Below are 22,036 nucleotides of genomic sequence, written 5' to 3' on the forward strand. Positions count from 1 at the left end.
ATTCATTTAAGGGGGGGGCTAGACAAGCATATGAGGGAGAAGGGAATAGAGGGTTATGCTGATAGATTTAGATGAGGAAAGATGGGAGGAGGCTCAAGTGGAGCATAAACACTGGCATGATTGGGCCAAATGGCCTGTCTCTGAGACATATATACTATGTAATCCAACAGAATATAGGCAACATAGTGTAAGAAAAAGAATATCGACATAGCCCTCTAGTTTCTTTGCAGAGATATCCCACATATAAAACTTCTGGAATCTGGACTGTCAGTATTTTGAGATCTTGAATATCAAAAGATTTCTGACTTGGGAAATGATCTTAACGTGCTTAGTCAGCAATGTGGTGGAATTGGAAACTGGTCAAGTCAGCAGTCTAGTTGATCAAAATATGTTGGCATACATATATCTCTGGATATTCTTATACACATCACAAATTTATCGTAGATAGTTTATCTATAAAGTTGGAACAAAATGTAAAAAATTCAAATGAATGATGTGGAAAGTTATGAAGTGTTTTTCCTGTAACCCTTTCTGCAGCTGCCAAGCCTGAGAAAGTTGCCAACCACTGTCCACTGTGCCATGAAGATTTCCAGCCAGGAGAGGAGGTAAGAACTTGAAATGTGCTGTGAGGATTGCATTAACTCTTCAACATTTAAGTGCAAAAGATTTTCCCCTCTCCGTGTTATAGATGAGGTATTCCCAATATTTGCTCTGATTTCTCGCCTTGCTCCTGCTCTCCTGAAGGCAGTGCTATGAGCAGTTGTGGCCAGCAGTTCAACTTGAGTGCATCACAACTGAGCCCAATTCTGTCACTTCCAGCAGCGATCACTGAGTGGCGATCAAGATCAGGGCTTCTCTGACATCCAGTCTTGGATGAGCCACAGTTCCCTACAACTAAATATTGGAAAGATCAAAGCCATCGTCTTTGCCCCCCCACCCCCCCGCCCACTACAAATGCCATACCGACTCCATCTCCCTCTCTGGCCACAGTCCCAGACAGTTTGCAATCTTGGCATTCTATTAACCCTGAGCTGAACTTCTGGTCCCATATCCTCTCTACCAGAAAGACTGTCTACTTCCACCAATGTAACCTTGCCCATCTCCACCCCTGCCTCAGTCCATTTGCCATTGAAATCTGCATTCATGTCTTTGTTAGCTTCTCCTAGCTTTCTCCTAGCCAGCGTCCTATCTTCCACCTCTAAACACCAGCTGATCCAGAATTCTGCTGCCCATATCCTATTTTGCACCAATTACAATTTGCCCATCACTCCAGTCCTTCCAGCCCACAATGCCTCAAATTTATCTTTGTAACGTCCTCCAGCCCTATATCCCCAATGTTTTTCAGACTCCAGCCTCCTGTTCATTTCTCTCCTCCCTTTGCCCCACCATTGTCGACTCTGCCTTCAAAATGCTCCATGCTCTAGAATTTCCACTTCACTCTTCTCCTTTAAGACCCTCCTTAAAACTCAGGTCTTTGGTCAAGCTTTTGGTCACTCCTTCTAATATCACCAATTAGGTAGTAATTTTAAAACTATAATCTTAATTGAAGGGTTCTAGTAACAGTTGTTACCGACTCAAAAATCACTTTCACAACTTCAAGCTCTTTGAAATCACTCAATTACTTTGCATAAAGAACAATGCATGCCTGGAAGGATTATGACCCAGTGTACATGTCCTTTTGGCATGTAATAAACTACTGTAAAGACTGAACTGTTCACTTTGAATCATCGCCTGAACTGATGCCAATATTCTTGACTGTATAATGCTGCCATTATGTTTACAATCTCCGTTTAATACCTGTTGCGTGCTCTGAAATCCATGTAATGGGAGATTTCAAATTTGGGCCAGTTGTCCTGACTGCTCACACTATGGCAATGCTACCAAGCATTTATGCTGCAGCAGGCAAATACTGGTACTGCTGTAGGTTTTCGCTTTGAAATGACCTGGTTTATAATGGGGAAACTGTGCTTCACTCTTGGGTGTGGTATTACAAAAATAGCGGCCGAAAGCCATTCTTGAGGTAAAATAATCAGAATATTATTTGCCCAAGCAGATCTGGATGATAAAAGTGGGTGTGACATTAAATGGGTAAAGTAGCACCATTATTTACTTTGCAATATTAAACATTTTCACTGTTAATATATCTAATGATTTCGTAATGCAACATTTCTATATAGAGCATAATGTAAGTACGTCAATGCAGATGGAATATTACAGGTATGTCAAACTGCCTTAAACGGCTCCCAGTGTAAGAGCCAAATAGTACACAGGATCATTTGCTATGGGATCAGTTATCCTAGTGGCGTATCAGTTTGTGAACCTAATATGCATTGTTGCTAGAATTGTGGTCGTTTGGTATTTTTGAGAACTTATTTTGGAAGGCGAAGCTAATGGACAAGGAGATTTTACTTTGATGGCAAACTCCTGTTGAAAGCGCAGAGCATTGTAATTGGTTCCATTGCAATAATTTCACACCTGAAGTTTTTTATCTGTACAAGATCAAAAGGAAGAGAAAGTCTCGAATGTTCATATTGATTGGACAAAGCAAGTTGGCCAGGGTAGCCTTGAGGAAGAGTTCATAGAGTGTATCCAGGATAGTTTCTTTGAATAGTACATTGCGGAACCAACCAGGGAGTAGGCTATCTTAGATCTGGTACTGTGTAATGAGATAGGATTAATAAACAATCTCCTAGTAAAGGATTCTCTAGGAATGAATGACCATAACATGGTTGAATTTCAAATTCAGTTGAAGGATAAGAAAGTTGGATCCCAAACCAGTGTCCTAAACTTAAATAAAGCGACTACAAAGGTATGATGGCAGAGTTGGCTAAAGTGGACTGTGAAAATAGATTAAAGTGTGGGACGGTTAATGAGCCGTGGCAGACACTTAAGGAGATATTTCATAACTCGCAACAAAAATATATCCCAATGAGTAGGAAAGACGAAGAGAAGGATAACGATCCGTGGCTATCTAAGGAAATAAAGGATGGTATCATCAAATTAAAAACAAGGGCATACAATGTGGCCAAGGCCAGAGGATTGGGAAACTTTTAAAAGCCAGCAAAGAACGACTACAAAAATAATAGAGGGAAGATAGATTATGAAAGTAAACTAGCACGAAATATAAAAACAGTAAGAATTTCAACAGGTAAATAGAAATGAAAAGAGTGGCTAACGTAAATATTAGTCCCCGAGAGGATGAGACTGGGGAATTAATAATGGGGAACAGGGAAATGGCAGAGATGTTGAACAAATAGTTTGTATCGGTTTTCACGGTAGAAGGCACTAAAAACATCCGAATAGTGGATAATCAAGGGAGGAACTTAATACAATCACTATCACGAAAGAAGTAGTACTCGGTAAAATAATGGGCTTAAAGGCGGACAAGTCCCCTGGACCTGATGGCTTGCATCCTAGGGTCCTAAAAGAAGTGACTGCAGCGATAGTGGATGCATTGGTTGTAATCTACCAAAATTCCCTGGATTCTGGGGAGGTCCCAGCAGATTGGAAAATCGCAAATGTAATGCCCCTATTTAAAAAAGGAGGCAGACATAAAGCAGGAAACTATAGACCAGTTAGCCTAACATTGGTCGTTTGGAAAATACTTGAGTCCATTATTAAGGAAGCAGTAGCAGATAATTGAATTATACTTTTCCAAATCAAGCAGAGCCAGCATGGTTTTATGAAAGGGAAATCATGTTTGACAAATTTGCTGGAGTTCTTTGAGGATGTAACAAGCAGGGTGGATAAGGGGAAACCAGTGGATGTGATGTATTTGAATTTCCAGAAGGTATTCAATAAGGTGCCACATAAAAGGTTACTGCACAAGATAAAAGTTCACGGGGTTGGGCGTAATAAATTGGCATGGATAGAGGATTGGCTAACTAAAAGAAAATAGAGTCGAGATAAATGGGTCATTTTCCGGTTGGCAAACAGTAACTAGTGGGGTGCCGCAGGGATCGGTGCTGGGGCCTCAACTATTTACAATCTATATTAATGACTTGGATGAAGGGACCGAGTGTAATATTGGCAAGTTTGATGATACAAAGAGGGGTGGGAAAGCAAATTGTGGGGAGGACACAAAAAAGCTGCCAAGGGATTTAGACGGGCTAAGTGAGTGGGCAAAAATTTTGCAAGATGAGGAAAACATTTTTTAAGCGAGGAAAACATTTTTTAGGCAAGGAATGGTTATGGTTTAGAATGCATTACCTAAAAGGATGTCAACAAGGGCAGACATCGATGACGAGGTTCAACACTGCCTTCAGTGTGCCAGTGCAGCCTTTGGTCGCCTAAGGAATAGTGTTTGAAGACCAGAACCTTAAAACTGACACAAAGCTCATGGTCTACAGAGCAGTAGTGATACCTCATATATGTTTCTGAGACATGGACTATAGACAGCAGGCACATCAAAGCACTGGAGAAGTACCATCAATGCTGCCTCCGGAAGATCCTGCAAATCCATTGGCAGGATAGGCGCACCAAAGTCCGTGTTCTCGTCCAGGCCAACTTCCTCAGCATCGAAGCATTGACAACACTCAATCAGCTCCGATGGACGGGCCACATCGTCCATATGCCCAATACGAGCGCTCTACTTAGAGCTCCGACACAGCAAACAAGCCCCAGGTAGGCAGAGGAAACGCTTCAAGGACACCCTCAAGGCCTCCTTGAAGAAGTTCAACGTCCCCACCAACACCTGGAAATCCCTGGCGCAAGATCGCGCAAAGTGGAAGACAATAATCTGGGAAGGCGCCAAACACCTCGAATCTCTTCGCCAGGAGCAAGCGGAGACCAAGCACAAACGGCAGAAGGAGCGCATGACAACTCAGCACTTCAACAAGCCGGCACTTCAACCAACGTCCTTTCAACCACCGTGTCTCCAACCTGCAACAGAGAACTCATTTTTAATGTGGAAGCAAGTCATCCTCGACTCCGAGGGACTGCCTATGATGGTGGATACAGATTCAATAGAAGCCTTCAAAAGGGAATTGAATAAATACTTGAAGGAGAAAAAAATTGCAGGGATATGGGGAAAAAGCAAAGATATGAGATAAATTGGATTGCTCTTTGAAAGAGCCAGCGCAGACTCGATGGACTGAATGGCTGCCTCTGCTCCACTATTCTATGATTCTTAGAAAGGTGCAACTTGCAAGCTCCAAATGTTTCACTGTTTACTTTGTAAAAGACACCAGACACCCTCTTAGTCATGCCATCCACCTGTAATGTCATATGCTCAACTCTTGAGTGTATAAATGTTATCTGGCTCCTGTTATTTTGTATTCTTGTAGGACAGCACAACCTTTTTTTACCACAGAGGGGATCCTCTTATCTCTGCAACACTGTGCGTGCTGGGATTGAGTTCAGTTTTGCTTTTGTGCAATAGAAGTCCTGGCAGATGACTTGACAGCACATCAGCAAGTTGGTAATATAACACCTGGGTCAATCTGTTGCACTGAATCAAGTAAAGTACATAGCACTTGATGGGGAAAACTGGTCTTTTCATCAATGTACATTGAGTGTGATTATTGTATGAGATTTGCCAAGTTCTACAGTCAAGTAATGTATTCATGACCCCTTTCTTTAAAATGATAGTGATGATGATGAGTGGATCAGTTTGCTGGTGAAGTAATTTAATTTTATGGCAGCAGCTATCTTTATGTTGACATAGGTCACGTGTACTATACAGTCAATTTCCTTGTACAGTTGTCACTGACTTCACCTCTATCCTGGGTATTTACAGTAGATCAATGGTTTTCGTTGCGCTACAATGTTGGGTACTGGACATGAATATTCTAAGAGGGCTGCACCAGAGTGAAAGGAACTTCAGTGAATTGAACTTCCATTGTACTGACTAACATGTTTCTGATGACAGTGGTGTTGGATTGCTAAAGTTGAGGTGACAAACTTTGGATCGCGGCACTGCAAACAAATCATGATATTTATATATTGAACGTTGGCACTAGAACAAGGAGCTACTCACTTTACATAGTTGCACAATTTGAACACATTTGAGGAAGTTATACTGAATTCCCATGGTTTTCTCCTATGATGCATTCAGAGGTTCTTTGTGAAGTTGCTAATTACTCGGTAGACTTTTTTTTTAGAAACATTACTTGTTTGATGTCAACAGAGGGTGTAACCCAGGTCGTTTACTGTTTAGTTTCGTAACCTTAAAATAAAGTTACTCATATCGACACTTTCAATAATGTACGCACTAATTTCCTTGTATACTTACTGATTCCTGTTTACTTACTGATTCTTTGAACAAATAAAGTGCACTTTTTGATAGAATGGTATTGGATTATGCCACAATCAAGCAGGCTCCCTGACCTCCCCGTCCACTTTTGAGTCCTGGTAATAATACTGTTCCAAGGTTTATGTCAGTAAATACATTGAAGGTTATTTAATTGTTTTTATCTATATCGAGATATTCAATATTGCGGAGGTGCAATTATAGATCAGAAGGCAGATCTTTCTTTAGCGGTGGCCGGTAATGGCCCATAGTTTTAATGTGGAGCTGGAAGGAGCACATTCAGTTAATTTTTTTTTTTAAGTTATTTTTTTTTAAAGTAACCTTTTTGGTGGTGGCCTGCAGCGATCCTTTTATACTGGTTAGGCTGCAAGTAGATCTGGTTATTCTGAACACAGCTGGCCCGCAGGGCAACCCAATTATGCACAGATGGTGGGCCCTTTTTCTTCATATGTAAAGGATCAGATGCCTGGGCATGGGACTTGGACACCCTTTCCAATATGGCAGGCAGCGCACACTTCCCTGCCCGGCAGGTTGAAGGCTTCGTCGCCATTTCGCTCCTGAAAAACGGGTGCAGAGCCATCGCATTTCTTGGCCAAGATGTCTGTAGATTATTCAACTGTATTAGCCATTACAGCTGAGCGTGATTCAATCTTTACCAAATATCCTCACAAAAACACTTGCAGTATAGGTCGTTTACCCCTCCCAGTCATCATGCCTTGGACTTGGCTCTGGCTGCACTCCACAGAGGAATCATCGCCCCACCAGTACTCAGAGTAAAATACTGGTTGGCGAGCGAGATGCACTCCGGGGACTTATGATTAAGAACAGTTGGTGAGTTGTCGCCGACCTCCGGGCCTCCTGCTGCCGAGTGCGTTACTCCCCTGCGCCCCACTGACTTTGGATTCAGCTCCAAACTGCGTTTCCGACCTCTGCCCGCTCAGAGCCCTCGTCCGGGCAGGTAAGTGATTGGCTGGTTGATTGATGAGTATCTCTCTTTCTCTTTTATAACAGATATGTCTAATTAGAGGGATGGCAGGGCAGCTCAGTCCCTGGAGTGCATATCCTGCAGCATGTGGGAAGTTCTGGATGCTTTGCGCAGCCTAGACAACCATGTGTGCAGGAGGTGTCTCCAGCTTCAACTACTCGAGCTCCGCGTTTCAGAGCTTGGGCAGCAGCTGGAGTTACTATGGTACATCCGCTAGACTGAGAACCACGTGGATAGCACGTTTCAGAAGATGGTCACCTCGCAGCTTAAAAACATACAGGCAGAGAAGTGGTTGACCACCAGACAGAGGAAGGCTAGGTAGTTAGTGCAGGAGTGTCCGTTGTTGTCGTCTCCCTTTGCCCCCCCCGAGTCCATTTTGCTTTCCAACTGATATTCTCTTCTGAGTACCAGTGAGGGCGATGGTGCCTCTGGGGAGTGCAGCCAGAGCCAAGTCCAAGGCACCAAGGGGGCTCAGCTGCACAGGGTGGAGGGATAAAGAATAAAATAGCTTTCGTGGTAGAGGATTCAATAGTTAGGGGAATAGAGAGGTGTTTCTGCGGCCATAGATGAGACTCCAGGATGGTATGGTGCCTCCCTGGTGCCAGGGTCAAGGACGTCACAGAGCGGATGCAGGGCATTCTGGGGAGAGAGGGTGAACAGCCAGAGGTTGTGGTCCATATCGGGACCAGTGACATAGGTAGAAAGAGGGATGAGGTCCTGCAGGCAGAATTTAAGGAGCTAGGAGAAAACTTAAAGGATAGGACCTCAAAGGTAGTAATCTCCGGTTTACTACCGGTGCCACATGCTAATGATACAAGAATAGAAGGATAGAGGGGATGAACGTGTGGCTGGAGAGTTGGTGCAGGAGGGAAGGCTTTAAATTCCTGAGGCATTGGGACCGCTTCTGGGGGAGATGGGACCCGTACAAACTGGATGGGTTGCACCTCAACAGAGCCGGGACCAATACCTCGCGGGGGCGGGGTTGCTCGTGCTGTTGGGGAGGTTTAAACTAGCTTGGCAGTGGTTGGAAACCTGAGATTCAATCGGGAAGGAAGTAAAGCTGAAATTGGAAAGCAAGAATGTAGAAAGTGAATCTGTAAGACAGAGGAAACCCGGGTTAATAAGTAGTAATCATGGAGGTCTTCCTGTGCTAAATGGTATATACGTCAATACAAGGAGTATAGTGAATAAGGTGGATGAGCTGAAAGCACAAGTAGACACTTGGGAGTATGACCTTATAGCCATTACAGAGACATGGCTGAGGTTGGCCGCTCAATACTCCTGGTTACAGGATTTTTAGACAGGACAGAGAGGGGGTTAAAAAGGGGGGTTGGGGGTCACGATATTGATTGAAGAAACTATTACAGCTGTGAGGAGAGATGATATTTTAGAGGGATCATCAAATGAGGCCATATGGGTCGAACTGAAAAATAAAAAGGGGCAATCACACTGCTGGGTGTGTATTATAGACCCCCCAAACAGTGGGAGAGAGATAGAAGAGCAAATATGTAGGCACATTTCTGTGAAGTCCAAAATCCAGAGGGCAGTAATAGTAAGGGATTTCAACAATCCTAATATTGACTGAGACAAGTATAGAGGGTGCAGAATTCCTAAAATGCATTCAGGAAAACTTTTTAAATCAGTATGTAAAAAGCCCAACATGGGAGGGGGCAGTTCTGGATTTAGTTTTGGGGAATGAAGCTGGGCAGATGGAAGAGGTATCAGTGGGAGAGCACTTGGGTGCCAGTGACCATAATTCATTCAGATTCAAGGTAGTTATGGATAAGGACAAGGATAGACCAGGAATAAAAGTTCCAAATTGGAGAAAAGCTAACTTTGCTAAGTTGAGAAGTGATTTGGCCATAGTGGACTGGAAACAGGTAAATCAGATTGGAACAGTGGGAGAAACTATTACAGCTGTGATTATATGTTAGAGGGATCATCAAATTAGGCCATATGGGTCGAACTGAAAAATAAAAAAGGGGCGATCACACTGCTGGGCATGTATTATAGACCCCCAAACAGTGGGAGAGAGATAGAAGAGCAAGGAGGAGATCCGGAGGGCTCAGGCCAAACATGTGCCCTTAAAGAAAAAGCGTGGAAATAATAATTCTAGAGCCCCCTGGATGTCGAGGGACTTACAGGGGAGGATAAAGAAAAAAGGGAAACTTATGTCATATACCAACGACTAAATACTGTAGAATCTCTTGAGGAATATAGAAAGTTCAGAGATTAAATTCAAAAAGGGAAATTAGGAGTGCTAAGAGTGAGCATGAGAAATTGCAGCAAGTAAAATCAAGAGAAACCCCAAAATATTCAATAAATATATTAAGAGCAAGAGGATAACTAAAGAAAGAGTAGAACCTATTAGAGACCATGAGGGTAATCACTGTGTGGAGGCGCAAGATGTCGGTATGGTTCTTAATGAACACTCTGCATCTGTTTTCACAAAGAAAAGGGGCAATGCAGATACTGCTATCAAGGAGGAGTGTGAAATTCTGGATGTAATAAACATAGTGAAATTGGAGCTATTAAGGGGTTGAGCAGCTTTGAAAGTGGATAAGTCCCCAGGCCCGGATGAAATGCATCCCAGGCTGTTGAGCGAAGCAAAAGAGGAAATAGCAGTGGCCTTGACCATCATTTTCCAGACCTCTTTGGATTCAGGCATGGTGCCGGAGGACTGCTAATGTGGTACCCTTGTTTAAGAAGGGAGAAAGGGATCGGCCGAGTAATTACAGGTCTTTCAGCCTAATCTCAGTGGTGGGAAAATTATTGGAAAAATCCTGAAGGGCAGGATAAATCTACATTTAGAAGGGCAGGAATTAATCATGGACAGTCAGCACGGATTTGTTAAGGGAAGATCGTGTTTGCCTAAACTGATTGACCCTCCTGGTTACCTCCTCAAAAAATTAAATGAGGGTAGTGCATACAATGTAATGTATATTGACTTTAGCACACTGACCATACTCGACCAGCTCTGCTGGGCAGGCCACATTGTTCGCATGCCTGACACAAGATTCTCAAAGCAAGCGCTCTACTCGGAACTCCTACACAGCAAGCGAGCCCAAGGTGGGCAGAGGAAACGTTTCAAGGACACCCTCAAAGCCTCCTTGATAAAATGCAACATCCTCACCAACACCTGGAAGTCCCTGGCCAAAGACTGCCCTGTGGAGGAAGTGCATCCGAGAGGGCGCTGAGCACCTCGAGTCTCATCGCCAAGAGCATCTAGGAACCATGTGCAGGCAGCAGAAGGAGCGTGTGGCAAACCAGTCCCACCCACTCTTTCCTTCAACAACTGTCTGTCCCACCTGTGACAGAGACTGTAATTCCTGTATTGGACTGTTCAGTCACCTTAGAATGGAAGCAAGTCTTCCTCCATTTCGAGGAACTGCCTGTGATGATGATGATAAGGTCCCATATGGCAGACTGGTCACGAAGGTAAAAGCCCATGGGATCCAGGGCAAGTTGGATCCAAAATTGGCTCAGAGGTAATGGTCACTGGATGTTTTTGTGACTGGAAGGATGTTTCCAGTGGGGTTCCGCAGGGCTCAGTACTGGGTCCCTTGCTTTTTGTGGTATACATCAATGATCTAGATTTGAATGTAGTGGGTATGATTAAGAAGTTTGCAGATGACACTAAAATTGGCTGTGTGGTTGATAATGAAGAGGAAAGTCATGGACTGCAGGAGGATATCAAACTACTGGTCAGGTGGGCAGAGCAGTGACAAATGGAAGTTAATCCGGAAAAGTGTTAGGTAGGTAATGCACTTGAGGAGGGCTAATAAGGAAATGGTATACACATTAAATGGTAGGCCACTTAATAGTGTAGATGAATAAAGGTATCTTGGAGTGCTTGTCCATAGATCCCCGAAAGTAGCAGACCAGGTGAATAAGGTGGTTAAGAAGGCATAAGGAATGCTTGCCTTTATTAGCTGAGGCATAGAATGCAGGGAGCGAGGAGGTTATGCTTAAATTGTATAATACACTGGTTCGGCCACAGCTGGAATACTGCATGCAGTTCTGGTCGCTATATTATAGGAATGACGTGATTGCACTGGAGAGGGTGCAGAGGAGATAAACGAGGATTCTGCCTGGAATGGAGAATCTTAGCTATGAGGGCTTGTTCTCCTTGGAACAGGGAAGGCTGAGGGGAAACCTCATTGAGGTGTATAAAATTTTGAGGGGCCTGGATATAGTGGATAGCAAGGGCCTATTTCCCTTGGTGGAGAGGTCAATTACGAGGGGGGCATAGGTTTAAGGTGGTTAGTGGTAGGTTTAGAGGGGATTTGAGGGGAAGCTTCTTCATGCAGACGGTTGTCGGGGTCTGGAACTCAGTGCCTGGAAAGGTGGTAAAGGCAGAAACCCTCACTGCATTTAAAAAGTGCTTGGATGGGCACTTGAAGTGCCGTAATCTGCAGGGTTACGGACTTAGAGTTGGTAAGTGGGATTAGACTTGATAATCTCTTGTTGGTTGGTGCAGATACGATGGTAAGTACTTCAGGGAATCTAATACGGCCAGAGTGATCTCCTGTACTAGTTTTGATCGCCTGGATGGTTGGAGAGGAATTTTCCCAGATTTTTTTCCCCAATTGGCCTGGGTTTTTATCTTTTTTTTGGCTCTCCCAGGAGATCGCATGGCTCCGGGTGGGGTGGAGTATAAAATGTTGCGATGTATGGGGCGGACTAGTTGGGCCGGATGCCCTTTACCTGTCCGCCATTGTTCATAGGTTTATATGTAACCTTCAGGGCTGCTGACCGAGGGCCATGTGGCTCTTTGTCGGCCGGCTCTGAAACACGGATCTTGAGCTGCCGTAGCTCGTGACGTTTCCTGCACATTTGGTCGTCCAGGCCACAAGAAGTGTCCAGGACTTCCCACATGGCACAGGATGTGCACTCCACGGGACTGAGCTGCTGTGCCATGCCTCTATTTAATAGACTAAGAACTAACTTAGCAGAAATAAACTTTAAACTTTTTTAAAAAAGACTCACCAGCTACTCACCAATCAGCTCCTTCCCTTTATGCTGATGTCACTTTTTTTACTCTTGCGTCACTTTCGATTTCGGCATCTGTTGAGTTGCTCCCAGCTCAGCCTCCGCTCCCTCTCAGATCTGCCTCTGCTCTTGTATTGATTAAATGACTTGGGAATGGCAGAGAAGTTGTTGACAATTAAACTTTAGACTGAAGTAACAATATCCTTTGTGCAGGAGTATTGGGTAACAAACTAAACATATTGAACCTCAGTCTTTGCAAATAGTAATTTAATTAAATAAAAGGGGCTAAGAAAAGAAGAAATAATGACTAAGCTTGACTGATTGCCAGGCAGAGATGTTTCCAAGAAATGTTGAGTGAAATTAAGTCGCTGAAAAGCTGAAACTTTGTAAGAAGATCCATATGAAATCACATTACTCTTGAGTAGTCTTAAAGGTGCCGTTAATGGGTTCCTTTTATTTTTTAAGCTTGCTTCAGGTGTCTGAAACAACAGGTGCAACAGATTAATGTGAAATGGGCAATGCATTTTACAGAGGAGCATGGAACTTGAAGGATGAATCGCAAAGGGCCGATCACAGTGTTACACTGGGTACGGTATGAATTAGATGGTGTCCCAGCTTTGCAAGTGATGGAAACTAAACATATCTGCGTACAAATCCAAGTTGGAAATGGATTTTCCATGCCACTTATGGTGTACTGTTAAGTTTTTCTTAAGAATTCTGGTATCGAAAAAAAGCTGTTTTTTTCCCTTGTGGAATAATAGAAATATTATAAAAGCACGATACTTCAGATCTGTAAATCTGAAATAAAAAGATAAAATGCCGGAAATATTCAGCATGTCAGGCAGCACTTATGGAAAGAAAACAAAGTTAAAGCTTCAGGTCGATGACCTTTCGTCAGAACTGGAAAAGGACCTGTTACATCTCTAAACTAGTGTTCAAACGCATACTCTATAAAACAACGCATACTTTCAAATCAACAAGCTTGTATCTTCTGTGACTGCGTCAGATGTAGCTTTAAAATCGTATCACATTACCCCCCAGACACTGGCGTCGTCAACATACTTGACAGCACACACCTGGACACTAGTTCAAGTTTAAAGGTAGATTTTCTTCCCATTTGCACACTACTCCCTTTCAAGTTTTCCCGAGGAATTTTGGCATTTGGACTGGATATTCTCCAGCAATAAAGTAGTATTCTTATGAAGCATAGAGCACGTAAGTCGATGATCATTAGTGCAAGTTCAGTCCTTGTCAGCAACACCACACTGGTATAAAATCATTCCTGGGGACTAATTAACCCTAAACTGAGAAGGCCATAAATGGACAGTTCTACTCTTTAAGTTTTAAGAGAACTGGGCCTAATACAGTTCACATTTACTTTTCAATTCATTAACTTTGGCTGGTGTCCAGCTTCTAGAACAATCAAAGACTATTTTAGTAACCGTAGTACAGCTCTCTACTTTTAGAACAACTGCCCCATTTTCAATTGTGGAAACTGGCATGGTGATGTGCTTGCTCCACAATGGCTTGTCTACTTTTTTCCATTTTGTTCAAAACAATTAATGCTGCTTTGATTTGTCACTTGCTTATTTTTTATGGAGTTGCTGATGCTGATTTCCAGATCCACCAGCTCCTTTTTCAGATTATCTGCAAACCCCATTCTCCATCAGAGAAGATGGACAAGCAGATTCCTGCTAATGCTGTTGTGTAACCTACCAGCTGAGGTTCACAGAGTGTTGGAGGTGACTTTCACTGGCTTTCTTTGTGGAAACTTGCTGCACCAGGACTTGTAGTGTGGGCTGCTTTCCCAACATTCCACAGTTAATTCGTACACTGAGTACAACCAAGTGCCGCACTGCTCAGTTGATTGCTCAGTGCATTAATCAGCATAAGATCTCCTATTACACGCTTGAACCTGCCAAAGAATTAATTATAAACTTTTCGTGGATTGTTCACTGTATACTTTAAAATTTCAATAGCATTCATTCACTGGACTGCTGTTTGAGGAATATTGCCACACTAAGTATGACGTGGAAAATATAGTACCCGTTTACTACTAGTTGAAGTATTACAAAGGGGTAGAAATGCGCACTAACTTTTAAAAGTTGAAAAAATTAGCAGCAGGCATTAATGATTTTCAACTTTTTTTTTTAAAGTTCAGGGTTTGTGCGTCTTGAAGAAAGTGGAGCGCGAAATCAAGTGTTGCACAATGGGCCCTGCAGCACTGCCACATTCAGAGGCTCCTTCTCTCCCTTAAAGGGAAGGGCCATCGCTGCGGCTCTGTATTGGAAACACTTCCCTGGTCCCTGATGGCAGCCGCGATCCGGCCCGATCAGTGATAAGTGGTAAGCTCCTAGTTATCGCCTGGCCCTGCTCCCCCCTCCCTCCTTCTGGAGGCGCTAAGAAGGCCAATTTCTAGGCCAAAGTCATTTCTGTGCTTCCACTGGAACTTCACTTTTTTTTCCAATGTTAAAAATAATTTTGCTCAGACAGTCCTGTCCTGGTGCACAGCAAGAGATAGACCACTCTTGCTACACAACAAAGCTTTCAGTTTTATTTCTAATTTCTAAGATCTCGATGTTTTTTCCCCCCGAATGCATCAACTCTTGCTGAGGTTCAGTTCTACAGGCCCCGAGTATCTTGCTTAAATGTCTGTGCTTGTGTAAGTTAATATTTTCTTGTTTTCTATAATTCTCCCAGCCCTTATTCTTATCATTATCTGCACCATTACATTAGATTTTAGTTTAATACTGGTTTGAACCAATCTTGTAAACCATGATTACATTACCCCACCCCTTTCAAGGTTGTATACTTGCTTTATAATCTACCAATTGCCTTCTTGAATTGATTCCACTATTGGTCTATAAATTTGCAAACTAAGGGCCATCTTTTGTTTTCCAGGTGTAACAGTCACCCAAGCAGGGTGACAGTCACCGAAGAAGTTCCAGTGGAAGCACAGAAATGACTTTGGCCTAGAAATTGGCCTCCTTAGCACCTCCAGAAGGAGGGAGGGCGGGGGGGGGCGGGGGGAAGCAGGGCCAGGCAATAACTGGGAGCTTACCACTTATCACTGCCCCTTAGGAATTTCCATTCACTACCAATAAAAACCAATGGCAGCTTGAAGATCACTGTGTGCAAGTTCTGTTGGCTCTGGCTGATACACCTAAGGCTAGTAGCTACTTCCCAGATTTACAAATGAAGAGCAGAAGGAAGATGAGGGATGGAGTGGGGCCACTGAGAATGGGATTGGATCAGGGCAAGACAACTGTGTTACACATGCTGCAAAAGTTCTAAATAAATTTTTGCCTCAGTCTTTACCGAGGAGGACACGGATAACTTACTTGAGCTGGAAAGGGAACTAGAAGGTGTTGTGGAGATACTTTGTAACGCTATTAACATTACTACCAGCATAGTTGCCGAACAGCTGTGCAACCTTAAGGTAAATAAATCTCTGGTATTAGATAAGATACATCTGTGGATACTTAAGGAAATTGCAGGAACTCTAGCACAAATCTTCCAGAAATCACTCAGTACTGGAGAGGAGACTGGGGAAAGGCAGATGTTACTCCTATTTTTTTTAAAGGTAGCAAAAATGACCCAGGAACCTACAGACCAGTGAGGGTAAAGTTATGGAAGCCCTTAATAAATATAAGATCGTGGAGCATCTGGATAGAAATAAAATCTTAAAAGATAGTTGATAAGGGATTATGATGAGGCGGTCTTGTCAAGGTAACTTACTGATTGCTAACTTGAAGGTGTGACAAAGAAGTCTGATCGGGTAAGGCAGTGGTTGTGATGTACTTAGATTTCAGTAAGGCCTTTGATACAGTTCCTCTGGAAAGGCTGGCACTGAATATCAAGAAAGCAGGAATCAGTGAAAATATTTTAAAATGGATACATAATTGGTTGATGTGTAGAACCCCGAGGGTAGTGATACAAGGATTGTCATCGGTCTGAGAGAATGCTACCAGTGATATCCCACAGAGGTTTGTTTTGGGACCTCTTTTTTGTTTTTGGTTAAATATCTTTGTAAATGGTCTGGAGCTAGGAAACCTAAGCACAGTGACTAAATTTGCAGATGTTACAAAGCTGATGTAGGCAACGCGAATGCATCGAGAACCGGCTTTTGCAATCAGTCAAAATTTCTTTGGACAGATCGCATGCATCATAGAAACATAGAAAATAGGTGCAGGAGTAGGCTATTCGGCCCTTCGAGCCTGCACCGCCATTCAATAAGATCATGGCTGATCATTCCCTCAGTACCCCTTTCTGCTTTCTCTCCATACCCCTTGAATCACTTAGCCGTAAGGGCCTTATCTAACTCCCGCTTGAATATATCCAATGAACAAGCATCAACAACTCTCTGCGGCAGGGAATTCCATAGGTTAACAACTCTGAGTGAAGAGGTTTCTCATCTCAGTCCTAAATGGCCTACCCCTTATTATAAGACTATGTCCCCTGGTTCTGGACTTCCCCAACATCGGGAACATCCTTCCCACATCTAGCCTGTCCAGTCCCGTCAGAATCTTACACGTTTCGTTGAGATCCCCTCTCATCCTTCTAAACTCCAGTGAATAAAGGCCCAGTTGATCCAGTCTCTCTTCATATGACAGTCCAGCCATCCCTGGAATCAGTCTGGTGAATCTTCGCTGCACTCCCTCAATAGCAAGAACATCCTTCCTCAGATTAGGAGACCAAAACTGCACACAATATTCCAGGTGAAGCCTCACTAAGGCCCTGTACAACTGCAGTAAAACCTCCCTGCTCCTATACTCAAATCCCCTAGCTATGAAGGCCAACATACCATTTGCCGCCTTCACCACCTGCATGCCCACTTTCAGTGACTGATGAACCATGACACCCAGGTCTCGTTGCACCTCCCCTTTCACTAATCTGCTGCCATCCAGATAATAATCTGCCTTCATGTTTTTGCCCCCAAAATGGATAACCTCACATTTATCCACATTATACTGCATCTGCCATGCATTTGCCTACTCACCTAACCTGTCCAAGTCACCCTGCAACCTCTTAGCGTCCTCCTCACAGCTCACACTGCCATCCAGTTTATTGTCATTCGCAAACTTGGATATATTACACTCTATTCCTTCATCTAAATCGTTAATCTATATTGTAAAGAGCTGGAGTCCCAGCAATGAGCCCTGCGGCACTCCACTAATCACTGCCTGCCATTCTGAAAAGAACTCGTTTATCCCGACTCTCTGCTTCCTATCTGCCAACCAGTTCTCTATCCACATCAGTACATTACCCCCCCATGCACTTTGATTTTGCACGCCAATCTCTTGTGCGAGACCTTGTCAAAAGCCTTTTGAAAGTCCAAATACACCACATCCACTGGTTCTCCCTTGTCCACTCTGCTAGTTACATCCTCCAAAAATTCCAGAAGATTCGTCAAGCATGATTTCCCTTTCATAAATCCATGCTGACTTGGTCCGATCCTGTCACTGCTTTCCAAATGTGCTGCTATTTCATCCTTAATGATTGATTCCAACATTTTCCCCATTACTGATGTCAGGCTAACTGGTCTATAATTACCCGTTTCCTCCCTCCCTCCTTTTTTAAAAAGTGGTGTTACATTAGCTACCCTCCAGTCCATAAGAACTGATCCAGAGTCGATAGACTGTTGGAAAATGATCACCAATGCATCCACTATTTCTGGGGCCACTTCCTTAAGTACTCTGGGATGCAGACTATCAGGCCCCAGGGATTTATCAGCTTCAATCCTATCAATTTCCCTAACACAATTTCCCACCTAATAAGGATATCCTTCAGTTTCTCCTTCTCACTAGACCCACTGTCCCCTAGTACATTCGGAAGGTTATTTGTGTCTACCTTCGTGAAGACAGAACCAAAGTATTTGGTCTGCCATTTCTTTGTTCCCCATTATAAATTCACCTGTATCCGACTGATCCCTGGGAGGACATCTGCGGGGCAGAGATGGGGCTATTTGCACAACTCTTGTCCAGCGAGTGTCCTTCAAACTCTTACGCCTGGTAAACGTTAAATTTAATCATTAATTTTTATATTAAAAACGCTGTCCATTAAGGCAAGTTTATTTTTAGCCCTATTAAAGCATTTTTCAAAAAAAAAAAATTATTTTCTAAAACATAATCCAATCCCTCCACCCCCTTTCAAATCATTCTGGTTGCTCTCTGCTGTATCCTTAGTGACAGTATGCCTTTTGTACTGCAGCAACCTGAATTGTGCACAATATTTTAAGTGTGGTTGCACTAATAAAGTGCAGGATAACGTCACTTTCTCAGCTCAATATTAACCCTTTAATACATCCCAACATCTGATTTGCTTTACTCACTGCCACTGAGCATTGTTGTGACAACTACAATTTATTGTCAATGAGGACCCCCAGATCTTTCACTTTCCATGCACATTTTCTTTCCATTAAACATTTGTCCCTCCCTGGATTTTCTGTTCCCATGTAAACTACTTTGCATTTCTCGGTCTACCCAATTTCCAAATATATTCAAATCTTCCTGTAGCTTATCCTGCTCAGCTCTGGAGTCTACCACCTACATCAGCTTTGTAACATCGTACATCATGCGCACCCGGCAAGGCTGCAATTTTCATCCCAAAAAGTAAAAATACACACTTGAATAGCACCCAGTTACATCAAAACACTTCACAGGAGTGGATTACTTTTGAAGTGCATGACTTGGCACATACAGCAGAGTTTAATTTTATTGATCACTTACATTGATGATCAGCTAACTGGATCAAATCTTGCTTTCCACAACTCGTTTTTGCTCTTTCGTTAAAATTGGCATGCATCCAGTTGTAGAAATCCGATTAGAAGTGATTTTCTTCAATTAATTTAAAGCACACGGGACATCCAATTTGATTGGAGCCAATTGGAATTGAATTGACTGAGATTGGCCAGGCGAGCATCCAATTTAAAAGCAGAAAATGCTGGCAACCTCAGTAGGTCAGGCAGCATCTGTGGAGAGAGAAACAGAGTTAACATTTCAGGTTGATGACCCTTCGTCAGAACTCCAATTTATGTGCATAGAGTTTTTTCCCTTGATACATTTTTTCACAATGGTCCTTGCTCAATTAAAATGCTCTGCGCTTCTCTTGTGAAGAATTTGCTGGGACAGTCCTTATGACTAGTCAAAGAGAGATAGCAATAAAACCTTTTTAAAATCTCACCCAACCACACTGTCAAATCTGATGACGAATAACTGGCTGACCAATGAGAATTCAGATAAGTAAATGCAAACATGCTAATAAAGATCTAGGAGTTGAGATCAATTCAAACTTTGAAGAAACAACTTTCACTGGCTTCACAGCAAAATGACTTCAGGCAGATAATGACTGCATTAGAGATTACTCGGCATGTTAACCTACTGGACGCGTTACACATGATTGCTCAGGGTGCGGCCTCACAGACACGCAATATAAACTGTTTTCATACATGTGAGTTTACCATTCACAATGGCCTACCAATTGATGAAAGCTACTTCCACATCCACAGTGGATTATAATATTCAGCAACTGGAAAGATTTGAGTTGGTGAACCCATGACGTTCTGATTTGCAGCGAGCTCATGGCCGTAGACAGTGTATGTGAAATGAGAGCAGAACGTCGGAGCAATTCAAGGAATGATGAGATCGAGGGAAACAAAGAGATCACAGTTGTTATGCCAACATGGCAAGAAATCGAGACAATGGCTTGGAAATGGGAAAGGGCAGATTCTCGATGCTAACTGGATCTCCATTTTTTTTTTTAGAAACTAAAGAACACAAAAAAGGATACACCTTTTCTGCATTGCCATCACCTTAGCCACTGCAGTAATATTTTTGTCTCACATTTAATGTAAAACATGTAATGTAGCCCAATACTACATAAATAAACTCTGCATTGATCACCTCAATAATGCAAAAAAGAAGATTCAGGAGTGATATTTGTTTTTAGGATTCTAAAATGACGAGATAAGGTAGACCATGACAAGTGCTTTCACCGTCTCCAGAAAGTAGAACCCATGGGACATGCCATGCGCTTGAAGAGGGGGGAGGCAAATTCAAAACCAGTATGCAGAAACAATATTTTAGTGAGCAAATGATAAATCTATTGAACAGGTTCTTTAGGGAGATGGTGAAAACAGTTAGTATTGAATCATTTTAATGCAAATTAGATATATTTCTTTTAGAAAGTAATATATTGTGACACAGTATATGTCACAATGTCACAGGATTTCATGATATCTGATAAAAAAATCACAGAAAATGCAACAAGGGGGCTACTCCGCCAATGAGGCCTGGGTCAATGCTAGCTCTTCAGCTGTAGCAGTCTATTCTAATCCCATTTCTGTGCCCTTTTTCTCATTATTTTATATTCTTTTTCAAACGCATCAATTCCTTTTTAAATTATATCACAGTCTTGCCTCAGTAACTCAGGGAAGCCAGAAAGATTATTTGGGTATACCTGTTCCAAGTTCCATTCTGGCATCTTAGGCCAGACAGACTCTCTGGGCTAGAAATTAACTCGGAGGCAGGAAGGGAGTGAGGGGGCCTGCTTTGAGATTGAGAAAAACGGGTTTCCCTCAGGTCCTGCCAAATTTAATGGCAGGACCTGATTAGCATTTTTTGTCTCCGTTTTCTGGCCGCAGCCGGCCAGATTGCGAGGCTGTCGGGTGAGTAGGCCTTCAGCACCAGGCCACAGCTGGGGAGCAGAGAGGAGGAAGGGAGGGATTAGAGGCTGTGTGGGAGGGGGATGAGATTGGAGGCCTCGTGGAGGAGATTAGAAGGGTCAGTTGGGGGAGATCAGAAAAGTCGGGGATGGGCGAAGCAGCTAAGCTGAATCCAGCAGGTAAGTGGAAAGGCACTTTCCTCCTGGATCCAGCAATCCTTGTCTTTCTTTAGCTGCTGAGTTTGCCGGACAGGGTTAAATTTAAAATGGTGGCTAAATATGCCTCTTTGTAATATTTAACTTGCCAACCTGCCTCCTGGGAGCGGGTTGGTTGCCAGCGCCTGTCCCGTCTCTGCTGAAACCGGAAGTGGGCAGGTTGAGATTCAGTTTTTTTTTAACATTTTCACATCCAACCTAAACCCGCACGTTTTGGGGACTTGCAAGTCCCCCCAATACTTTCCCAAGACCATGTAAAAGGGGTCATTTTAACCCCAAAAACCGGATGGGTTTGGGTCGGGTGGGAGGGCCACTTCACTTTGATCCCGCCCCCTTCTGGTTTTAATAGTGGGCATACCAAGGGACCAACCCTGGTTCAATGAGTGTAGAAGAGCATGCCAGGAGCAGCACCAGGCGTACCTCTGGAAGCTGCATGCCTGCTAAAAAGCGGAAGTAGCACATCATAAACAAGGCTAAGCGATCCCACAATCAACAGATCAGATCAAAGCTCTGCAATCTTGCCACATCAGTCGTGAATGGTGGTGGACTATCAAACAAGGGAGGAGGAGGCTCCATGAATATTCCCATCCTCAATGATAGCAGTGCCCAGCCCCCGAGTGCAAAAGGTGAGGCTGAAGCATTTACAAACTATGTTCAGCCGGAAGTGCTGAGTGTATAATCCATATCTGCCTCCTCCTGAGGTCCCCACCATCACAGAAGCCAGTCTCCAGCCAATTCAATTCAGTCCACGTGTTATCAAGAAATGTCTGAGTGGAGAGTAACACAGTTAATTCAGAGACTAGAGTCCTGAACTTAAGGAAAGGTAACTTCGATGGTATCAGACGTGAATTGGCTAGAATAGACTGGCAAATGATACTTAAAGGGTTGACGGTGGATAGGCAATGGCAAACATTTAAAGATCACATGGATGA

At 43.2% G+C, this 22,036-nt stretch overlaps 1 protein-coding gene across 1 annotated transcript in view; it reads left to right on the forward strand.

The window, feature by feature from the left end:
* Positions 1–22,036, forward strand: part of cep104 (centrosomal protein 104) — a 283,987-nt gene that overhangs the window by 226,995 nt on the left and 34,956 nt on the right. The window contains exon 17 of the mRNA XM_070860716.1: positions 538–605. Within this exon, the coding sequence (XP_070716817.1) occupies positions 538–605 (68 nt within the window). The remainder of the gene's footprint in view (positions 1–537; positions 606–22,036) is intronic.

This window comes from Pristiophorus japonicus, chromosome 18, assembly GCF_044704955.1.
Source record: "Pristiophorus japonicus isolate sPriJap1 chromosome 18, sPriJap1.hap1, whole genome shotgun sequence".
Taxonomy (NCBI): Eukaryota; Metazoa; Chordata; class Chondrichthyes; family Pristiophoridae; genus Pristiophorus; species Pristiophorus japonicus.